At 39.9% G+C, this 18,954-nt stretch overlaps 1 protein-coding gene across 2 annotated transcripts in view; it reads right to left on the bottom strand.

Annotated features, from left to right (window-relative positions):
- Positions 1-4,795: 4,795 nt before the first annotated feature.
- sorcs3 (sortilin related VPS10 domain containing receptor 3) overlaps positions 4,796-18,954 on the bottom strand; it is a 207,701-nt gene continuing 193,542 nt past the window's right edge. For both annotated transcript variants that reach the window (XM_034591721.1, XM_034591710.1), the window contains 5 exons: positions 13,409-13,540; positions 13,224-13,323; positions 11,718-11,823; positions 10,753-10,913; positions 4,796-8,627 (listed from right to left, as the gene is read on the bottom strand). In XM_034591721.1, the coding sequence (XP_034447612.1) occupies positions 8,569-8,627; positions 10,753-10,913; positions 11,718-11,823; positions 13,224-13,323; positions 13,409-13,540 (558 nt within the window). In that variant the 3' untranslated portion in view covers positions 4,796-8,568. The remainder of the gene's footprint in view (positions 8,628-10,752; positions 10,914-11,717; positions 11,824-13,223; positions 13,324-13,408; positions 13,541-18,954) is intronic.

The following is an 18,954-nucleotide window of genomic DNA, read 5'->3' on the forward strand; positions in this document are numbered from 1 at the left end:
ATGAGGGATCTGAGCAGAAGCAGGTAACACAAGGGAACTGAACAAGTTGATGGAGTGTGAATGAGGGAGATTACAGGGAACAAATAAGCACAAGGGGTGGAGGTAGCAAGTCGCAGATACAGCACATTAGGAGCAGGGCATCACAAAGATGGCAAGAAGTAAAACATCAGCAGACAAGTGAGTAGAATAATTTTCAGGAAACCCTAAAGTGAGCCTGAAATAGCTCATGGGGAAGATCATGACAGCTTCAAAGATCACTCCCGAGTGCTTATTGTCTTCGTCCAATATTGCGAACAATGACAAGAAATCGGAAATTTGTTAGATCGGGATCATTGCTCATATGTTCTTCAGATGGTAACTGGTGCAGAGGGAGGTAAGGCTTCCTCTCTGTGAAGCCCAGCTTCGGTGATTGCTGATGTAACCTGTCCTTGTTGGTGACAGCATTACCAAAGGTCAGTGTCCCTGCTGTCTGCCTCACTGGCTCGGTGTTGGCGGAGCTCCTGGACAAGCAAAGAGCTTTTGATTTCACTAAGTGCCTCTGATCATGTAATGTGCCCTGCTCTCCAAATGTGATTTGGTGGTAGATTTAATACATTGATTATTATCATTACAGAAGTTCAACATGCATGAGCCCTGCCCGATGGCTTGTGCGTGCAACCCTATCCTGTACTGCAAAACAACATAGATGTCCCCTCTTTCTGTTGTTAGCAGTTTTAGAAAATAGCTCAAAGTCATCGATTTCCTTCAGATTGAGTTGCTGTAACCAGCTCCATGTTTAATAACTCAACTGTAATTTAAAGCGGTAATTAAGGAGAATGGAATTACAGTTTATGGGGATAGTCCAAATAAATGTACAGAATTTAGACTGTTTGGCTAACCCTCACCCTTTAATGTTTTACTAGTTGTTGGGTGAATATTGGTGTAACCTTAAAATATTCAACAAAGATTAGTTAAATGCTACAAATAACCTGTAAACTCTCAGTCAGTTTATATCAATCAGATTATAGCTACTTGAACATATGATTGATTTGAATGCAGAACTCATAAGCTTTTGTTGCAGCCCTGATTGACATGATGGTCTTCATTTGTGAGAGACAGTTAAACAGGCATGTCGATTACACTTTAATCATTTTGAAAATAAGCTCAGCTTTACTTAGAAAACTGAAACCTGGGAGACTCTGGGGAGCTCAGAGGAAGGCGTCTGACTGTGGAGCAGCTGCTGTTGAGACACGCCATCAAGCATATAACCTCAACAGTTCCTTCACTATTGATGGTTTTAAACTTGACATTGACGTTTTTGCATTTGTAATACCAGAGCAAAACAACAATATCTATAATGAAATATGCTGAAAAGCCTCCCTCTGAAGGTACAATAATAAGAAGAGGTAACCTCCCAAAACAATCAGACTGCTCTATGCAGTTAGTGGCTTGGTGGGAGTGGATATGGAAATCAGCAGAATACCTTTCATGATATTCGTCATGTTCTTACCGGGTCTCACAGTCAGTATCAAACAAACACGCTGGGCTACCTGGACATGTAATGCTGTTAATGTTTCAACAAATACTTCACAAAAAATCTAAACTTTTTTTTTTATTAGATTATCTTTAACATGTTGTAAATAGTATTACAGTGTTTCAGGACGGATTGGAGCTCTTCTTGGTTACATCATGTCGTTGATTCCTCTTCCTCTGTAGAACTGTAGAATTAGCACCAGCTGTTCATGCAACCATCTTATTATTATTTTCAAAACATAAATATGTATATATGTGCACTTGGATTCAGATTTTTTTTCTCGACCATTTGCTCGAAATCCAAATTCGGGTGGAATAGAGCGTAGAGGCTCTTTAGTGTTGGTGTAATGAACCATGGTTGATCCGTGATTCATACAGATCGACCCGCACATTTCAGAATGCATGTGAACCGCAGATTAATTGCAAAGTTTACATACTAGTGTAAAATACAGTTTCGCGGTCCCTGTCCAACAACGGCGTAATACTCATTGCAGAGATTGTGTTAAACCAAAGCATTTGTGTGTGTATTTAAAGCAGTCGATGATGAGAGCCATGGCTACTGGGGGAGTGGATGAATTGGAGAAGCCTCCCACATTATTAAGTGAAATGTTTGGGACCATTTTGACTTTCTGGTTAAGGACTGATGACGGAAGAAGGGTTGAAACCATTACGCTATGTAGGCATTGTGCCACAAGAAAATGGAAATGCATCTAGGATGTCCACTAATTTGAAGCAACATCCACATCTGTCGAGGGACTGGGACATAAGACCAGTGGTTCCCACACAATTAACTCATTTTGCAGTGGTAGCACAGGGGCACCTGCACTTAGTTCCCTCTCAAATGCCACAGAGCTGAAGACAGCTCTACAATGAATCAACAAAGCAAAACACGGACTAAGAAATATCTTATAATGTTATAAGTTATGTTAATTTTTTGTGTGGGGAGGGATCATTAGGAAAGATGTGAAACGCTAAAGACAACAACAACAAAGATTACTTTTTATTCACTACTGATCATATAGTACCTCAATTTAACAAGTTGGTTAAAAATAGTTTACTTTAAAACTTTATTTAAACATTGTACACCTGGAATGTTCCAAAAGTTCCTTGGTATAATTGTTCTTTAATAAATAGATTAGTAATTTTTGTCTCCCTTTATTGCTAATCTATGAACCATGATCTGATCAGAGACTGTGACCTTTGTGATCTGTTGCACCCCTTTTCTTTAGATGCCTATGAAAGGTGAGGGTGGGTGGTTCAGCCAAAAAGTAGGTCTTACTTCCTTTTCACTATTTATTCTAATGGATCTATTTATTATCCATGTTGTTTACTACAGCCTTGGACCGGAATCCTTTTCAGTACAATTCAAAACAAATGAATGCTGTTCTACGCTGAATCCAAATGTTGATCTTCACTATATCTCTCCCTGACTTCCTTTCTACTGTCCTGTAGTAAAACTATTTACCAGTACAGAATAAATTGTGGAATCAAACCTTTATCTGTATTTGCCACATTAAACCTGCACTGCCCCGTTGTTCTGTATCCCTGTCCTCCACCTGACATACAAGTCTATCAGTAACCTGCACCGAGGTTTCGAGTATGTGTTCAGGATTCTAAGAGCCCTGAAATCCATTGTATCAGGCTCCCAAGGTGAAAGGGAGAGAAAGGGGCCCGAGATTAATTCAAGCCACAGTATAATGAGGCTGCTCTCAGACTTCCCTGGTGAATAAAGACAAATGGCTTTTGTTTGTGCCAGCTTTGCCATCTTGCAATGATACCTCCAATAATTCCATTTCATGTCTAATTCTAACCTACCATGGCCACAGAACACAGCAAAAGAAGAGAAGCAAACTGTAATTGTGGGTGGCTTTTACTAAGTGACAGGGTATTTCTATACTCCAGTGGAAGTAATCTCACGAGGACGGGTGGGAGCTGTGATTACAATCCTGTCCTCTCTCCAGAGAAAAGTCATCCAGCATATCTTGCTTTCAATCGTCTTGCTTTTGACTGAGTGGACATTGGTATGCAAGGTTCTTTTGTGGTAGCCATCAAAACTAAAGATGTTACTTCAGGGTGAAGAGATATAAGAATGGATTTGACTGGAACACTGTGAAGTCATACTACCACTGCAGTCATAATTAAAGCCCCAATTAATATCGTATTGTGGTTGAGGCCTCACGACGCTGTGTCTAGAAGGTCCGGGCCATAGCATCCGGCACCATTCATGTGTAAGAGTGACTCTGAACCTGGTCCTAACCCCCCCAAGTGCATTGATTGTCTGATTACAACATTCAAATGACTGCACCTCAAGAGGTATTCATTCATAATGGATCATTAAAGCTTCTTAAAACTCAGATCGGCCTAGCATGTTCTCAGTGGACGTGAACGTCAGCTAGCAGCTAGTTGCCTCTTTGGCATATCCATGTCGTGCGTAGCCTATATATTGTGTAAAATGATGGTGTAGCTGCAGTGTCTGCAATTCCGCAGCACTGAGGCGTCCACATGGGCGTCAGGTTTCCATTTCTGCTGGTCGGAGCTGGAGCCATCTCACTTTATAAATGTGCATTGATTGCACCAACAAAGTTCAATCAGGAGAGACTTCAGCTGAAAAATTATCCAAATGTATTGCCATGCACAGTAAGAGATAAAGTGATGCGATATAAATGAGAGTCTACTTGACCCCTAGACTCCTCATGATGTCATTTAGTTTGAAATGGCTACATACTTTAGTCTGATTACATGGCTAAAGAGCATTTAGCTATCTGGATCTTTTTCTCCTGTTTTTTACAATAAACAAGATAATTTATGTAGTTAGCATACAGCATACTATGACATGTTAAATAGTTTAAAGTGGGAGAGACCGTTTGCATCCGGCTCTGACTTGTATTTTATAAATTCGTAGAGTATTGAGCTCTCAGAGCCACTGTGACAAACTGCTACAGATAAATAACACAACACAAGAATCTAATTCAGGTTGTTTAGCTGGTGTGACTGCACGGTAAGCAGAAGGAACTAACCACACACACATTCACACACACAAGCAAACCCAAACTGGTAACATTCCAGTTACTACTTTCTGTAACTTCAGTGACTGGCAGAAATCTGAGATCAATGTGCTGGTGTGGCAGCAAGACAGGAACAGCGCTCTGTGTGGTAGTCTATTGTCTCTGTGTGCTTGTGTGCTGCAGACTGGTACTGGCAGTGTAATTTGCAGCGGACATCATCTTCTCTGCACCGTTCACGACACAAGAATTTCATCACCCGGAGAATGAATGCGTTGATGTACAAAAATACATTTATTCGAAACAATTTCAAAATGACAGTTTCTTTACCGTAGAAATATCGAAATAAAGATGAAACAGAACATTACAGATCATGCATGCATTGTAGATTTTTGTGCACTGAAGAACATTACAATGCTTTTGCCTTCTGAAATATCACAAACGCAAGAATCTCTTATTTTTCAAGTATGGATTCCCTCAGAGGTCTGGATCGAACAGTGTAATGTGGCATTTGAGATATCAGATGAGACAGCCGTTTCCAGTGATCAGGGTGGTGATTGGATGAACAATTAGGAAGTAAACACCAGGAAATTACCCAAAACACAAAGGTTTCTTTCACTGGTGACAGTTCCATATTTGTCTGTGCAGATCCAAAGCTCAACATTTTCAGCAGCCATTCTTTACTTTCTTTACAGACTTTTAAGGAGTTCCAAACTCTTACCCGGCAACAGCTTCTACACAGCGTTATGGCCTGGTTATGAACCAGTCATCATACATTCTTCACAAATCCAAAGGGTCCATGAGGCAAGAAAGAAAATGCACTACAAGTCTGATTAGAGATGTGGGCAGTGCAAACTTTTTCATATTTCATTTTCTGTCCCTCCTAATCCTGTTTTGCTATTAAGAATCAGAACAAAGTGACACCATCAAAGCCCCCACCCAAACAACATCCACAACATCCAGCCAAGCAAACAACCCTTTGCTTATGACATGTGTTGAATACAACAAAGATATAAAACAATCTTTGTTCAGTGTGTGTCTGTGTGCGGTAACAAGGCTTGGCTTGGCTGTTTGCTTTGAGATGAGAGCACTCTGTTTGAGGTAATGCATATGTGATGTGGCAGCCCACTCGCTTCTCCTGCAACTGCTGTTGACTTTAATTTTGAAAAAGCATTGTGGGGAAGCTCTGCACAGTATGCCGTTCAGCGCGGCTGTCCGACTGTCCAGCTTTCTCTGATTACCATTATTTTCAATACGTGGAGGTCGACACGAGTCGACTTCCACCTCGCAGGACTGGAGAAACCAACACTGGTGGAGAGGTGCATGCTGGGAGGACACAACTCCCTCACTTTAAATTAAATGCAAAATCGTAAGTTGGGTTGTGGAAGTGGCCTGATGGCCTTAGGGAGGGTGGGTTAATGATATCAGCCCATCTCAGTTGGCCTGTATGTGCTCTGTTTGCGCACTGCCAGACATTATCATAAACTGTTTCAGTCTTTCTACTTGGGGACAATATTTTGATTATGTCACCTGAATGAGAATATTTGTGAGTCGGCGTGAAAGCTGTGGCAGATGGAGCAGTGCAAATACTCATGACACTCACAACAACCAACTAAAATTAAAAAAGCAACAATGTGATGTATGAAGCAAATACCCCAAGACCCTGAGCGAAGCACCAAATAAGAAAGGGCTTATTCCAAACCAGTGTTATATTCATTTGTGAACGCAACAATGAGCTATCAAATTTAAAGCACTTTTTTAAAATATTCTATGCTCATTTGAATATAACATTTAGCAATGCAAGATCCTCTAAAATACCAATAGGCCTACCAAGGGTTTGATTCAATAAAATGAACTTAAATGTCTTACAAGTATCTACGTTTATAAATAACTAAAACTCGTAATAAAAATTTTGACCTGTAATCATATTTTGTTAGCTGCTGACAATTATGCCGTTTCCATCGATGAACAAAGTTGCCAGTGCTGGCTGCTAATTGTGCTAACATTGCCTAAATGTTTCTTCACACACTTGCTAGATAATAGACAAGAACTGGAATTAGACTGTCTGTTAGCATAGCATATAAACTGCACCTGAGGCTCATGGGAAACCAAAGCACTGGACAAGCGAGTGAGCAAAAGAAAGGATTGCGGAAGTCACAATGCTTCGTTTCGAAGAGGTCAGATGTCTGTACAAAATTTCAGGACAGTCCATACAAGACATTTCAATCAAAAACATCTGTTGTGACCTGACAGTGGTGCTAGGTGGTATCACGGGATCATCCAATGTTTGAATTAGTCCCTTGGACACTGTGCAGTTCAAAATCCATCTAGATGGTGTTGAGATATTTGAGTCTGGATCAATGACTGTACACAAAGATGGACGACAAGTCTGCACCTCTTTCCAATGAAGTACACCAAAATATCATAGATATGGACGCTGCCATCTTGGATCAATGAGTGCAGCCGCGATATTGAGGTCCAGTCATTACACTGGTTCAAGCAATCACGAGGAAATCAAAGCATTAATACTAAACTTATTAAAAACAGGACCACTTGAATATATATGAATATGATAATAATTACCTATAATGACAAAAAAACATCTCTGGAAAAACATACTTGATATGTACACTTCTTTTTTGTGTGACCCATCTGCTAACATGCATGGGGTGGGGCTAATGACCTGCACTGCAGCCAATCAAGGGGCGATCAAGATGTTTTGGCTTCACCTCAGGGAGCTGTCCTGTTATTGATCTTTCTATACAGTCACTGGTCTGGACCAAAGTGACGACTCACTGGCTGAAAAGAGGAAGGATTAGAAAAAAGAGCATCAGCTTTGTAAAATTGGTCCTTTTGCCAAACAGAAATCAAATCCAAAATGGCAGCAGCTACAAGAACCCAACACTAGGCTAACTGGTATTTTAGAGGATGTAAATATCAACTATAATGTCACATTTTCTATCGTCATCTTTCTCCTAACATTAGAGTCTTGTGAATGTGATCCCTGGTAGCCACAGTATAATAACGTCTTCATTGTATTTGAGCTTTTGTTCTGAAGCCTAACCACAGAACTCTAACAGCCAATTACTGAAAAACTGTAATGCACTGATGCTGATGGCAGATGATGTTTGGTGCACATACTTCAGACTCAATGACTTCACCAGACTTTAAAGTAATCGTTGTAATATGTTTGAATATCTATAAGTATAAGTCTATTTGTCTAATGAAAATATAAACATATTGAACATGATCATGTTCACATTGATCCTTTTCATTTAAATCTGTTAAATCTGCAATATGCCAATACAGTTCTGCTGCATGAACCTGTATTAACAGAGAAACGCTTTGTACTAGATACATACCGCCCAACAGTAAATGAAGAAAACAAGAGCAGAACTGAAGTCGAGGCAAAATCGACTGGGCTCTTTTGATGAATGATTAGAAAATAACTATTTACAACACTTGCCTATCTACAACACAGAAACCGTGTCCTCAGTAAGAACATGCACAAGTCAAGGAACTTAGCAAAACAAAGTTGATTTTCTTTAAGTAATGTTTGACTTTTTTACCACACTTTCAAAAACAGACCATCATAAGTCCTCCTGTCATTGCCATGGTACTCAGACTATGAGCATGTAGAAAGTAATAATATATACATTTAACAGATGATAATATTGTACATTTCAATAATATTCTCTGTTTGACTGAAGACTATATATAAGCAGAAATTATTTTTAAAAGCAAACTTCTTAGGAAATGTACATAACCTTTCATAGGTGTCGATCAAAGATATTTCACTCTGCAAATGAATTTCGTTATGTAGCTTATACATCCACAAAACTGAATACGTTTTGCCAGTAATTACAATAATCTCATTGAGGAAATTGACATTTGCTGCATGGATGTTGTTGAACGAGACATCCATGCAAGTCTGTATAAATGAGGTCCCTTAGAAAACTATTAACATCGGCTGTGTTGAATTACAAAACAGAAAAAGAGAACCCCGACACGGTAATACTTTGCTTTGTACATGGACCCGACGTGTTCTCCGGCCTTACACGCTCGTACAGTTTGGAATCTCCCTTGTGCTCTCGCAGGCGTTTCCAACTCCCCCTGAAACAGAAGAAGAAGAACAAGCCAAGAACAAAGATGGTTAGTTCAGCGCTGTCACTTTATGGCTGTAAAACAAACAGCCGCTTTGATAGCGACACATTTGCGTTGATTACTGAATTTCAAATGTGCTGTATAATCAAAGGCTCTGAGGCTGTCAAGAAGCATAATTAAGTGACCCATTATAAAAAATAGTCTTTGATAACTTATAATTTAATGAAGGGCAGGTTTGAAATTCATGATTAATGAACTGCATGTCACTTAGACATGAGAGAGCAGCTTAGTTGTACATGAGTTGAATCAGAGATCAGTGTGTATAGTACATTTAGGACCACCCCACTGATTTTGCACATAAAGGGGAGGCTGCTGATGAAGATTACTGTTCACCTTGTGAGGCCAGTTATGTAATATTTGAAGTGGCTCTGGAGTAGCGTCCTTAGATTCCAAAAATGAACCCTGATGATGTCATTAGGGGTTTAAGATGTCATTTGGGTTATCTCAGCTTGGGATTGGACACTGCACATGTATGACAGAAAGCCTGGGGTCAGAATTTCAATGAAGGTGTCCTTTTAACCAATTGGAGAGGGTCTAATGAACAACATCACTGAGTTGCATTGTAAATGTGGTATCCAGTGACACCCATGTTAAGGATCTCCTGCACTGACCAGTCTTTTGTGCCTCTTGTGAACCCCTTTAATGTAATAAACATTCTAGGACCACAAGTAAAAAAATGAATCTATAAAATGTCAATTTCCCCAACTCCAAGATTAAATCTTCAGATTGCCTTGTTTGACCAACAATCCAAAAGCCAGAGAGCAAGATATCCACAGTTTCAAAGTTAGAATCCAGGTTATATGTGAACTTTGTTTGGCTTCAACAATATATAATATTTTTCTGTCACTCCATATCGATCAGTCTTCTTATCGTTCAAGCACTTGTGCCTTTGGTAGATAAACATCTACCTTAGAACTGCTGTGTGTATATCTCTTGTCAAGTTATGTTTGCATCCAGTGTTACTGTGACACATTTTATATAGTTTTTGATCAGTGGCTGTTTTCAGGATTTACATCCATACCAACAGAACAGGAACACACCCATCAAGATATTGCTCCATAGTGCTTATTTCGGTCAACACCCCCAACAGGATACCTTTAATTTTGAATGGAAATAACAACCAAATTCAACCCTCACTATGTGATCCTCTTCTTCTAGTGCTATTATTGAACTCATTCTTTTTCACGATGTACAAATATGTTCATTGGATTTCATGAGTCTACTTTATTTAATATCTTCTCAGTACAGCAATAATTATTATATTATCCTCTAATCTATACAAAACCTCAGCTCATTGTACAACGGACTGAAAATACTCTGTGGAGGTTGACTAATGTTTCAATTTCTCTCCAGGGCTGAATTTCCACACCCATGTAAAGCTGGGAACCTGCAGGAGCTGCTTCGACTGTTTGGTTAAACCATCACAGAAACAAAATGATTCCAGGGATTGCACTTGCCAACCTGTGCCGTTTTCTGCTGGTAATACTGCAGAACAGACAAGGGTAAGGGTCGGCAGGATTTACCCAATAGGCCACTGACAACCTTGTTGCTTTCATGGTGGCCTGAAGTATTCTTTCTAAACAAGTCATATTGTGACCTAACAGACAAGTGATTAATGCTGCTCTCTTCATGCTCCTGCTGGGCTTTGGAATCTCGAGGCTGCATTCTAAAACATGCTGCTTTTATTAATTATTCATCTTCCTCAGTACTGCAGGCCTTGCAGGAATCTATTCGTTACCATGTTAAACCTCTCCAAGCAGTGTCTCTACTCTGTGGCTGCCTCTGCCTCTTCGATGAATGATAAAAAAAAATAAAAAAATAAAAGGAGGTTCAGCTGCCAACTGTCTATTTGAAACATAATTCAAGTTCATTATTTTAAATATGCCTGAGGACTGAATTTGCACACAATTATTCTGTACATGCAGCAGGGTGACTTTTAGCTCCAACACAAACCAGAAATCATCAGGAGAACAAAGTCCCTTTCAAGGAACTGTCTATGCCACTGAGAGTAATGAGAGCAGATACACATTTAGATAATACATCATTTGCTATCATTATGGATCGCTTCACTTACTTTTGACCCTGGCATCCAGTTCCTTTTCCATGAGTTCTTTGGAAGTGGGGAACTCACTCAGGGTGATTTTTGGCGTGCTGTCGCCCTGGCCCACCGAACCAATCATCTCCTGCTCCTTCTCCTGGTTCACCTCAGCATATATGTTGATCCAAGGTATTTTTCTTAAGATTTGCGAAAGAAGAGATTGCCAAATGAGCCTCAGAGCAACGTGAGAATCTTGAAATGTATTCATTCTTTCTCAGGGTTAAAGAACTAACATTTTCCTTTCACCACACTGAAATACAGTAACTTGAAGAAGACCAACATTTGTTAAAGACACACTAAACTCAAAGGAAACTCTTCTGTTGCTGGATGCTGATAGTTGCCTCGCAACTTTAAAATGTGTGGGGACTATTCTGTAATTATACCCCAGTTAATAATTTATGGGCAAATTACAGAAATATTGGCATCTGCATTTACAACACATAATATACATCTTTATTTAGTCACTAACCAATTTATTTCCAATTACTATTCATTTTGGTTATTAATTGCTCTGTTTTGTCAACTGTAAGACTTTGTGAAAAATGCATCCTCTTCAGACTAATGGGAGAAAAATTTATATCCATAATTAATGACAGCTTTTCCATTTCCCTCAGACTTTTCAAGAGAATCATTTCAAGTATGAATAATTTATTCAGCAAATAACGGGCAAGGAACAGCAAGCGCATATTAAACCATTCAATGGTCCTTTTCTCTGCATTTCACCGCTGACTGGTGTGCGCGAGCCTCACGCACTGGAATCCAACAAGAAGTACATCTACACGCTTTAGTGGGACTCGTCCAATAAGATTTTCACACAGGACTGTAATTGATTGGTACGGACTGTGCTCATCTGGTATCATCAATAATGGAGAAGGTGGTAATAGATATATGGCCGTTGCTGGATGTGCAGCAGGTGGAAGTAATCGCAAAGATAAAGATACCTCTTGAATTTGTAGATGAGGAACACTGCTAGGCCCAGGAACACGACCGATAGGAGCATGAGCATAGCCGAGCTGCTGTGTCTGGGGCTGGAGTCCACCAAGGGGGCTGTGGGACAGGAGGAGAGCCCAGTAAAGATCCTGATGTTGTTACATGTGCTCCAGTGTTGTTAGGTTAAAGGTTACACGTTAACAGTCTCTCGTCCAAAATAAAATGATGCAACATAAAATGTGATAAAAAGAAGGAGGGGTCTGAAAACCTTTTGTATGCACAGGATATAAATGTAGACACATGCATGAGGAGATGATTCTCAAATCCCAGTTTCTACTGCTGGTCAGAGAATGTGACCGCAGCAGGTAGCTTGAATATTTCAAGTGGATTTGAAATGGTTAAATACACTTACAATACACTTACATTTATCTGAAAAACAAGAGCCCAACCAAACGGCCACTTAATGTCACAGCTTGTGGTTTTGCTCACAAGGCATCTGACTTGAATTCTCCTCATTATTATTAAGAGTGCATTAATGTCTGTCACTGCAGGGAAATCACAGAGTATTTTCCAAAAGTTTTAAAGCTACTGCCGAGCCGCTCTGCTCAGAGATGGAGGCATGTGTGCGCCTGACCTTTCTCAAAGCAGCTTGACGAGTCTTTATACCTTTTCTTCGAGGTGAAATATAAAGAGGGATCCAGCTGGGTACACCTCCAGTGTCAGTAGAGTGCAGAACACCACAGAACGCACAGCGCTGCACATGCCAGGCTGATAATACCTTACACTTTGAGCTCCAGACAACTCATGGCTGTGTGCCTCCAGGGACTGTGTGTCTAATGAAACCAGTCGAGCACTGGAAACAATGTAAGATCTGTCCAGCAATGGGGCACTGGAGTCGCTGAGGACTGCCAAGGCCTGAGCCAGTAAAAAAAAAGTCGAATTTTTCCAGAACAGCCACATTATTTACAATCAATGTGGCTCCACGAATCCAGCATTGATTTGATACTTATAACAGCAATTTGTTTTTTGGCAGGAGGACGTTAAATGTCATACCCACCTCCCCATCTCCACGAGTTAGGAACTGAACTCTGTTGTTGACTGCCGAAGCATTTCTCAATTCTGCTCCTGCCCTCAAAATGTACAGTGTTCTTTCTCAAGGACTAAATAATCAACATAATTATACTCAGTGTAACACTCATTTTGTGGTTGGATGGCTGTAAAAGAAATGGAACAGATGTTCAGTTTTTGATGGCAGGCATAAAAGATCCCTCGTCTCAAGGAGCCCCACTCAGAATCAAACCCCTCCCATGCTCCCCTGTGTTCCGTTGCCTCGGATGGCGGCAGACTGACAGGAATTTTAATCGGTGGACCGAAGAAAAATCCTTGTTGTCAAAACACAGTTCTGTTCCTTGGCATTTCAAAAATGGAAAACGGGCAAATTAATTACACGTGCACGTTACATTATGGTTGAGAAATAAATGGCAGTGCTGAAAGCTGTGACAGCAAATGTTTCTTACCCAGCGTTAACTGTGTGTTGTACACAATCACCCTCACTCCAGGCTTGAGCTCGAACTCCACCAAGTTTTGGTTCAGTGCACTTACAATAATATCAGATGCCTGTTAAATAAGGCACAGAATAATAAGTGTTTTAAAAGCTTTTTGAATGATTTGTCATGCAGAATCAACTCATAGTCTCACGCACCTGCTCCAGCTCGTCCTCGCTCTTTTTCTTGCCCTCTGATTGGTTCTTGTGAGGTAACAGGAAGAGCTCGGCAGCTGTTGGAACTCCCGGGAACACGGCTACCAAGAGCTGCTCCTCCGGGAAGTCGGACACCTGCAGCAAGGCAGAAACAGGCTTCATTAGCGGTCACGCTCTGACAGGTGATGGAAACCATTAGTTTCATGAATTACAGATGTGTGACTTTGGAAAAAATCACATGTGTACAGTTGACACAAACATCCGGAGACTTATTTGAGGATGTTGAGTTTCCCTAAGAAAAGAGACTAAGCACAACAGTGAGCGTGAAGTGACGATGAGAATTTCTCATTTCTAGAAGACAACAACATTCAAAATAACAGATTTCCTCCCCAGCCATACTTCCCTCATATGAATTATAATATTATATGAATTTGGCCTGCATTGGTTATATACTCAATAGTCAACAATATTGGTATTATCCTACGCTGTGTTTTGATAGACATATGGAAAACATCACCAACATATCCAGAATACACCCCTCTTTTTATCCTGTCTGTTGCATAGACTCTCATCCATTCCTTTAGTACTTCTGTCCTAATCGTTGTCCACATAAGTCCACAAATAAGTTTGTCCACAATTCGGCTGCAAGCATCCTTTGTGACACACAGTCCTGGGAACACATCGCCCTTCAGCACTTGCACTCCCAGTTAAATACCATAACCATAACTCTCACACAAGATACAGATACCTGCCTGCCGAGTCCCTGCTGGTTGCTAAGTGGTCACATAAACTTAGCACTTAAAGCTAGAAAAAGAGAAAAAGATGGTTCACACGTCAGAGATGATTTTCAAGTTGAAGAATTTTTTTCACCTCCTCCTCAAATTTTCAATCCTTTAAGGTTATACTCAATGAGTGTATGTGTAATTCTGTTTTAACTAAGAAGGGAATATACTTTTTGTTTCAAATCAAAACACGTTTTGAGTTAATAGTTCAGAAAACCTAATTTAAACATGTAAACTAAATCAAAAATATTTAGCTTATCCTAACTTTTTGTTTTAGTTTATAAAAGATCAAAACTGTGGTTAGAATAAACGGACATGGCAATCAAGCTTATATTACGTTAGTGCTGCAAGGTTGAATGGACACTTGTGGTATTTGGAGTCCAACTGTTACTTGTGGCTGGTTTGACATGCAAAAGTTGATTAATGCAGTTAAACTGCATCAACTACAAGTTCCTGCATCGGTATTTTAAAGTGGTAACGTTCAGGAAGAATGACACTGATTATACCTCTGTAATCTGGTTATGGATAAAGACATGAAACAGTCCAAATCCATTGAGATAAGTATCAGTAGATACAATAAATCAGCCAAATATGAAATGAACCTGAGTTGTATTTATCTTACAGGAAGCAGCAGTCCACTTGCTGTGTCTGATTATTAAAAGAAGACAAAGAAAAAGACACCAAAGCAAAACAGACTGAGTCTCTTCTTTGGTCTGTTCCAGGTAAGACATTTTCAGATACAATGAACCAAGCCAGTTTATGTGATTAGTACGACTTGTCTCTGGACGTCAGTTGCGTAGGTGGCCTTTTACTTTAGCGCCACACACATTTGCATACAGACTGCTGGCCATATACAGCCTAGACCGCCTTCCCATTTGATTGAAGTGGTAAGATTGCAGGTAATCTTCGGTGCATTAACGCCAGGGCTGTGGTTGAATAGTGACCTGGAGTATCTGAATGGAAGCCATGATAAGAGCTGGTTGAATTGTCTAAAAGCAAGAAGGAGAGGAGTTTCAATGCTTCCTATATTATCTCCTTTAGCAGATACTGGACCATCCTTTACAGCAGGAAAGGAGATAATGCTGTCAGACAATTCCTGGTTATAGTTCCCCATAGAGCACAGTGGCCTCAAAGTCCCTAAACCACAACATCACAAAATCCCTTATTGCCTTGTTAAACTCTTATCTTAAGAAAGCCTTTAAACAATCTTCTTTACATTTTGCACAAATGTTCACTTAGATGAACTGATTAGACCTGGGTGGTCAAAGGCCACGGGGGCCTCACAAGAACATGTTCCTGGCCTCTTGAACTTGACATCTAATGTCTTAAAATATACTTTATTGTTACTCCCTATGAGAAGGTGAGGGTTACATTTCCACTCTGCATGAACTGAAAACATCCTTTCTTGAATAGTAAGTGTAGGATGCTGCATTTGTCATTGTACTCGTCGTGTTATAAATAAAGATGGTTTGAAGAGAAGCCTGGTGGATGTGCAGTCTGATTCCCTTAGCACCTCAGTCTTCTGTTGTCATTCTGCAGATGCTTATACAACAATCTACATCTACATTTTCTGTGTTATATAAAGCCTGCGCTACTCTCCGCAATGCCGCAGCTAAACACAATAGCTGCACAGCAATGTGATTTGAAGCAGAGCGTGAAGGGCATCCCCACCCATGGAAAGTGAGACAGGTTCTAGCCATTGAGTAAACAACATGGGAGCAATGATTCGTTGTTTTTGCTTCCAGTAGCTGGTTGGGATTGGATAACTGTGCAATTTGGAGATATATATATAGACTCCACCGAGAGAATGACGCCTCATTACATCGATGCTCTGCCGGCTTCTCTTCTAGTAAAATGTACAATTGCACATTAGCACGTCGAAAATTTCAGTTCATGGCAGAATTTCTCTAAATCAAATAACCAACATTAGGAATTACTGCTTACATATGTTAGCACACAGGTTTTTAATGGTTTAGTTTGGACATTGTTCAGTCATCAATAAAGCAAGTGACCATTAATAACCTTAAACAAGAAGCTTGAACATCAAATGTAAGTAAAGTGTTAAATTAAGGCAGGCATGGAAATATTTTAATTACTGAATGTCAAAATCCAGACTACCTTCAGTCAAATAGCATTTTTTTCACTTGAAACAAATAAAGAAAACCATTTGGTGAAAGTTTTCTGGCTTCATCTCATTTTTCAAAGCCTATTTTTCTTTTGATAAACAAGGGTGAAGCACAGCAAATGCTTCTGTTTTTGTTTCCAGAAAAGCCTATCGTTTTTTTTTTTTTATACAACCAAAGGACTCAGGGCCTGTGTGGTGATCATTCTTCATTTTTAGAGCCTGTGATATTTTTATCTTTTTCTCTGTGGCCCGGGTGGACAATGGAGTGGGTAGAGCCAAAGCACATCAATTATCAAGCACAGGAATTGCTATTTGAGTACCAAAGTAGTGGACAAATGATAGCCGTGGGCATGACTTGCAATGAGAAGGGGTGGTGGTGGGGGAGACGGAGTGAATAGGGTGGCAGCAGAGGCAATGGGGTCTGAAAAAAGAAAATCAATACACTCAGACCATGTTTGTTCTCATCGCAGTCAGTCATTAGTTTACAAAGCTGACTGGAACGCTCCCCTATGATGCTCTGCAAATTTACTGCTGGATAAAAAAAGAATCTGATTGAGACAAGTGAGGCACTCTGTGAGTTACCTGTTCCAAGTTGATTTGAGGGGATACTATTTGAAGAAGATAGGCTGAGATGATGATATTTAGGTTATACTTCATCTGGATAATCAAGTGCTCACGCTCAATTTACTACAGAAAAAAATGATGCTTGAATGTTGATGTCTATAGGTACAATGTCCTGCTTGACTGCTTCTTAAATTATCATATGACCATGCTTCTTAATTAGCACTAAACCTAAAGTACAGCTGAGGATGATGAGAATGTAGTAGACTATTTGGCTAGTTACAGTTTTAAACTAATGATGGCAATAGTTAAGGTATCACCATTATAACTATTAATTTCAGAGGGAAAATAAATGCTTTACCTAATTGTATGTCGATCCGTGCAATAACTATGAAATACTTTATTCTGGAGCAAACTGGTGGACCAACTGTCCATCATCAGGCCCACCCTGTTGTCCCAGTGTCACACCACTTGCATGAAATCTCCTCAATAATCACTCTGATAATCTTTAATGTCTGTATATGTATGACGGCTTATAAACTTTAAAGTGCTTCTGGTGGTCAATTAAATATGAAAGGTAGTCAGCAGGATTCATCCTCCAAAGACCTTAAATCCAAAAGTTAAGATATTTTAATAAAAAAACTAAAATATCGGCCTCATGTTGCTGTCAGAGGAAAAGTGAGAGGAAACTGATATTGTTCCTCTGAGGAGTATGAATGTCTGTACATGTAATTGCATCCAATAACTGGGATATTTCAGTCACGACCAAAATGGTGGACCCATTCCACTGTTTTACTAATACTTCAGACACTACCCCTGATCTTCACCCACCAAACCAATACCAATCACTACCTTCAGCATAATACATCCAGATTGTGTTTCAGCTACTGGAAGGAGAATCTAATGTGCGTTCAGTCATCTGAGAGTTAATTATCAACATCACGATTGTTTAACTGAGTGAAAAGATGAAAAGATCACATTACTCTGCATGATTTACCAAATAAATTGTATTGGTGCCTTTGGGAAAGCAATGTGGAGATGTTAGCTTCATAGTTTGTATGAACATCTGTGGGAAGCTACGTGGGAGTATTAACGCTGTAAACTGTATGAGTTTGAGCTATGAAGCGTTATGGCACTGTGAGAGGGAAATGGCTGACTCTAGAAGGAGTGGAATGAAATAACCTCCATTACTGAGTATGCATTCAGAACAAAGAGACAAAAGGCACTGAAATGAGCCTATAGGTGAAGAGTGCAAAGTCATGATTTGAAAGATTCGACTATGGGACAATACACACCGCACCTCAGTTAAATGGACCTTAACTTTAATTGCAAGTCGTTCCCTCTCTCATCTCCTGTTTTATTGCTGGGGAGTTGTTTACTATGCTGAAAAGACCATCAGCTGTGGACTGGCCTCCGTGTCGAGCAGGAGTTTTTCAACCGTAACGAATAGCTGGTTAAAAAAAAGCACTTCCTGTCACCACTTGGACAATATATTTGTCTGGAAATGAACTTTGTGTCGGCTCCCGCCTCATAAACAGATCTACAGCTGATATCAAACTGATATCAAGAGGGGCTAAAAGCTAACAGGATAATGGGAAAGGATGGAAACAAACAAAAGTGACACATAAGCAATTTTACACACGTGTAATATAATAACAAAACACATAACGGATGTGACACCATTTTAATACGCTATTCCATTCCATAAGTAAAATGCAGTTTTCCCTGTAAAATAATAGTAATTATTCTTATCTCCATTTAAAGATCAGACAGAAGCTGAAAAGCTGATTCATGCCTTCCTTTCTAATCGACTTGATTACTGTAATGCACTTTTTACAGGCTTCACAAAGAAAACAATAGAGACTCCAGCTCATCCAGAACTCTGCAGCTCGGCTGTTAACCAGAACCAAGAGGAGAGAACCCATTAGTCCAGTTCCAGCTGCTCTGCACTGGTCACCTGTTACACAGAGGATGGACTTCAAGGTTCTCCTCCTAACATACAAGGCTCTGATTGGTCGAGGACCGAGTTACAAAGCTGACTCTCTAGTTAACTATGTTCCCTCTAGAACACTGAGATCATC

Source organism: Hippoglossus hippoglossus, chromosome 1 (assembly GCF_009819705.1).
Source record: "Hippoglossus hippoglossus isolate fHipHip1 chromosome 1, fHipHip1.pri, whole genome shotgun sequence".
Lineage (NCBI taxonomy): Eukaryota > Metazoa > Chordata > Actinopteri > Pleuronectiformes > Pleuronectidae > Hippoglossus > Hippoglossus hippoglossus.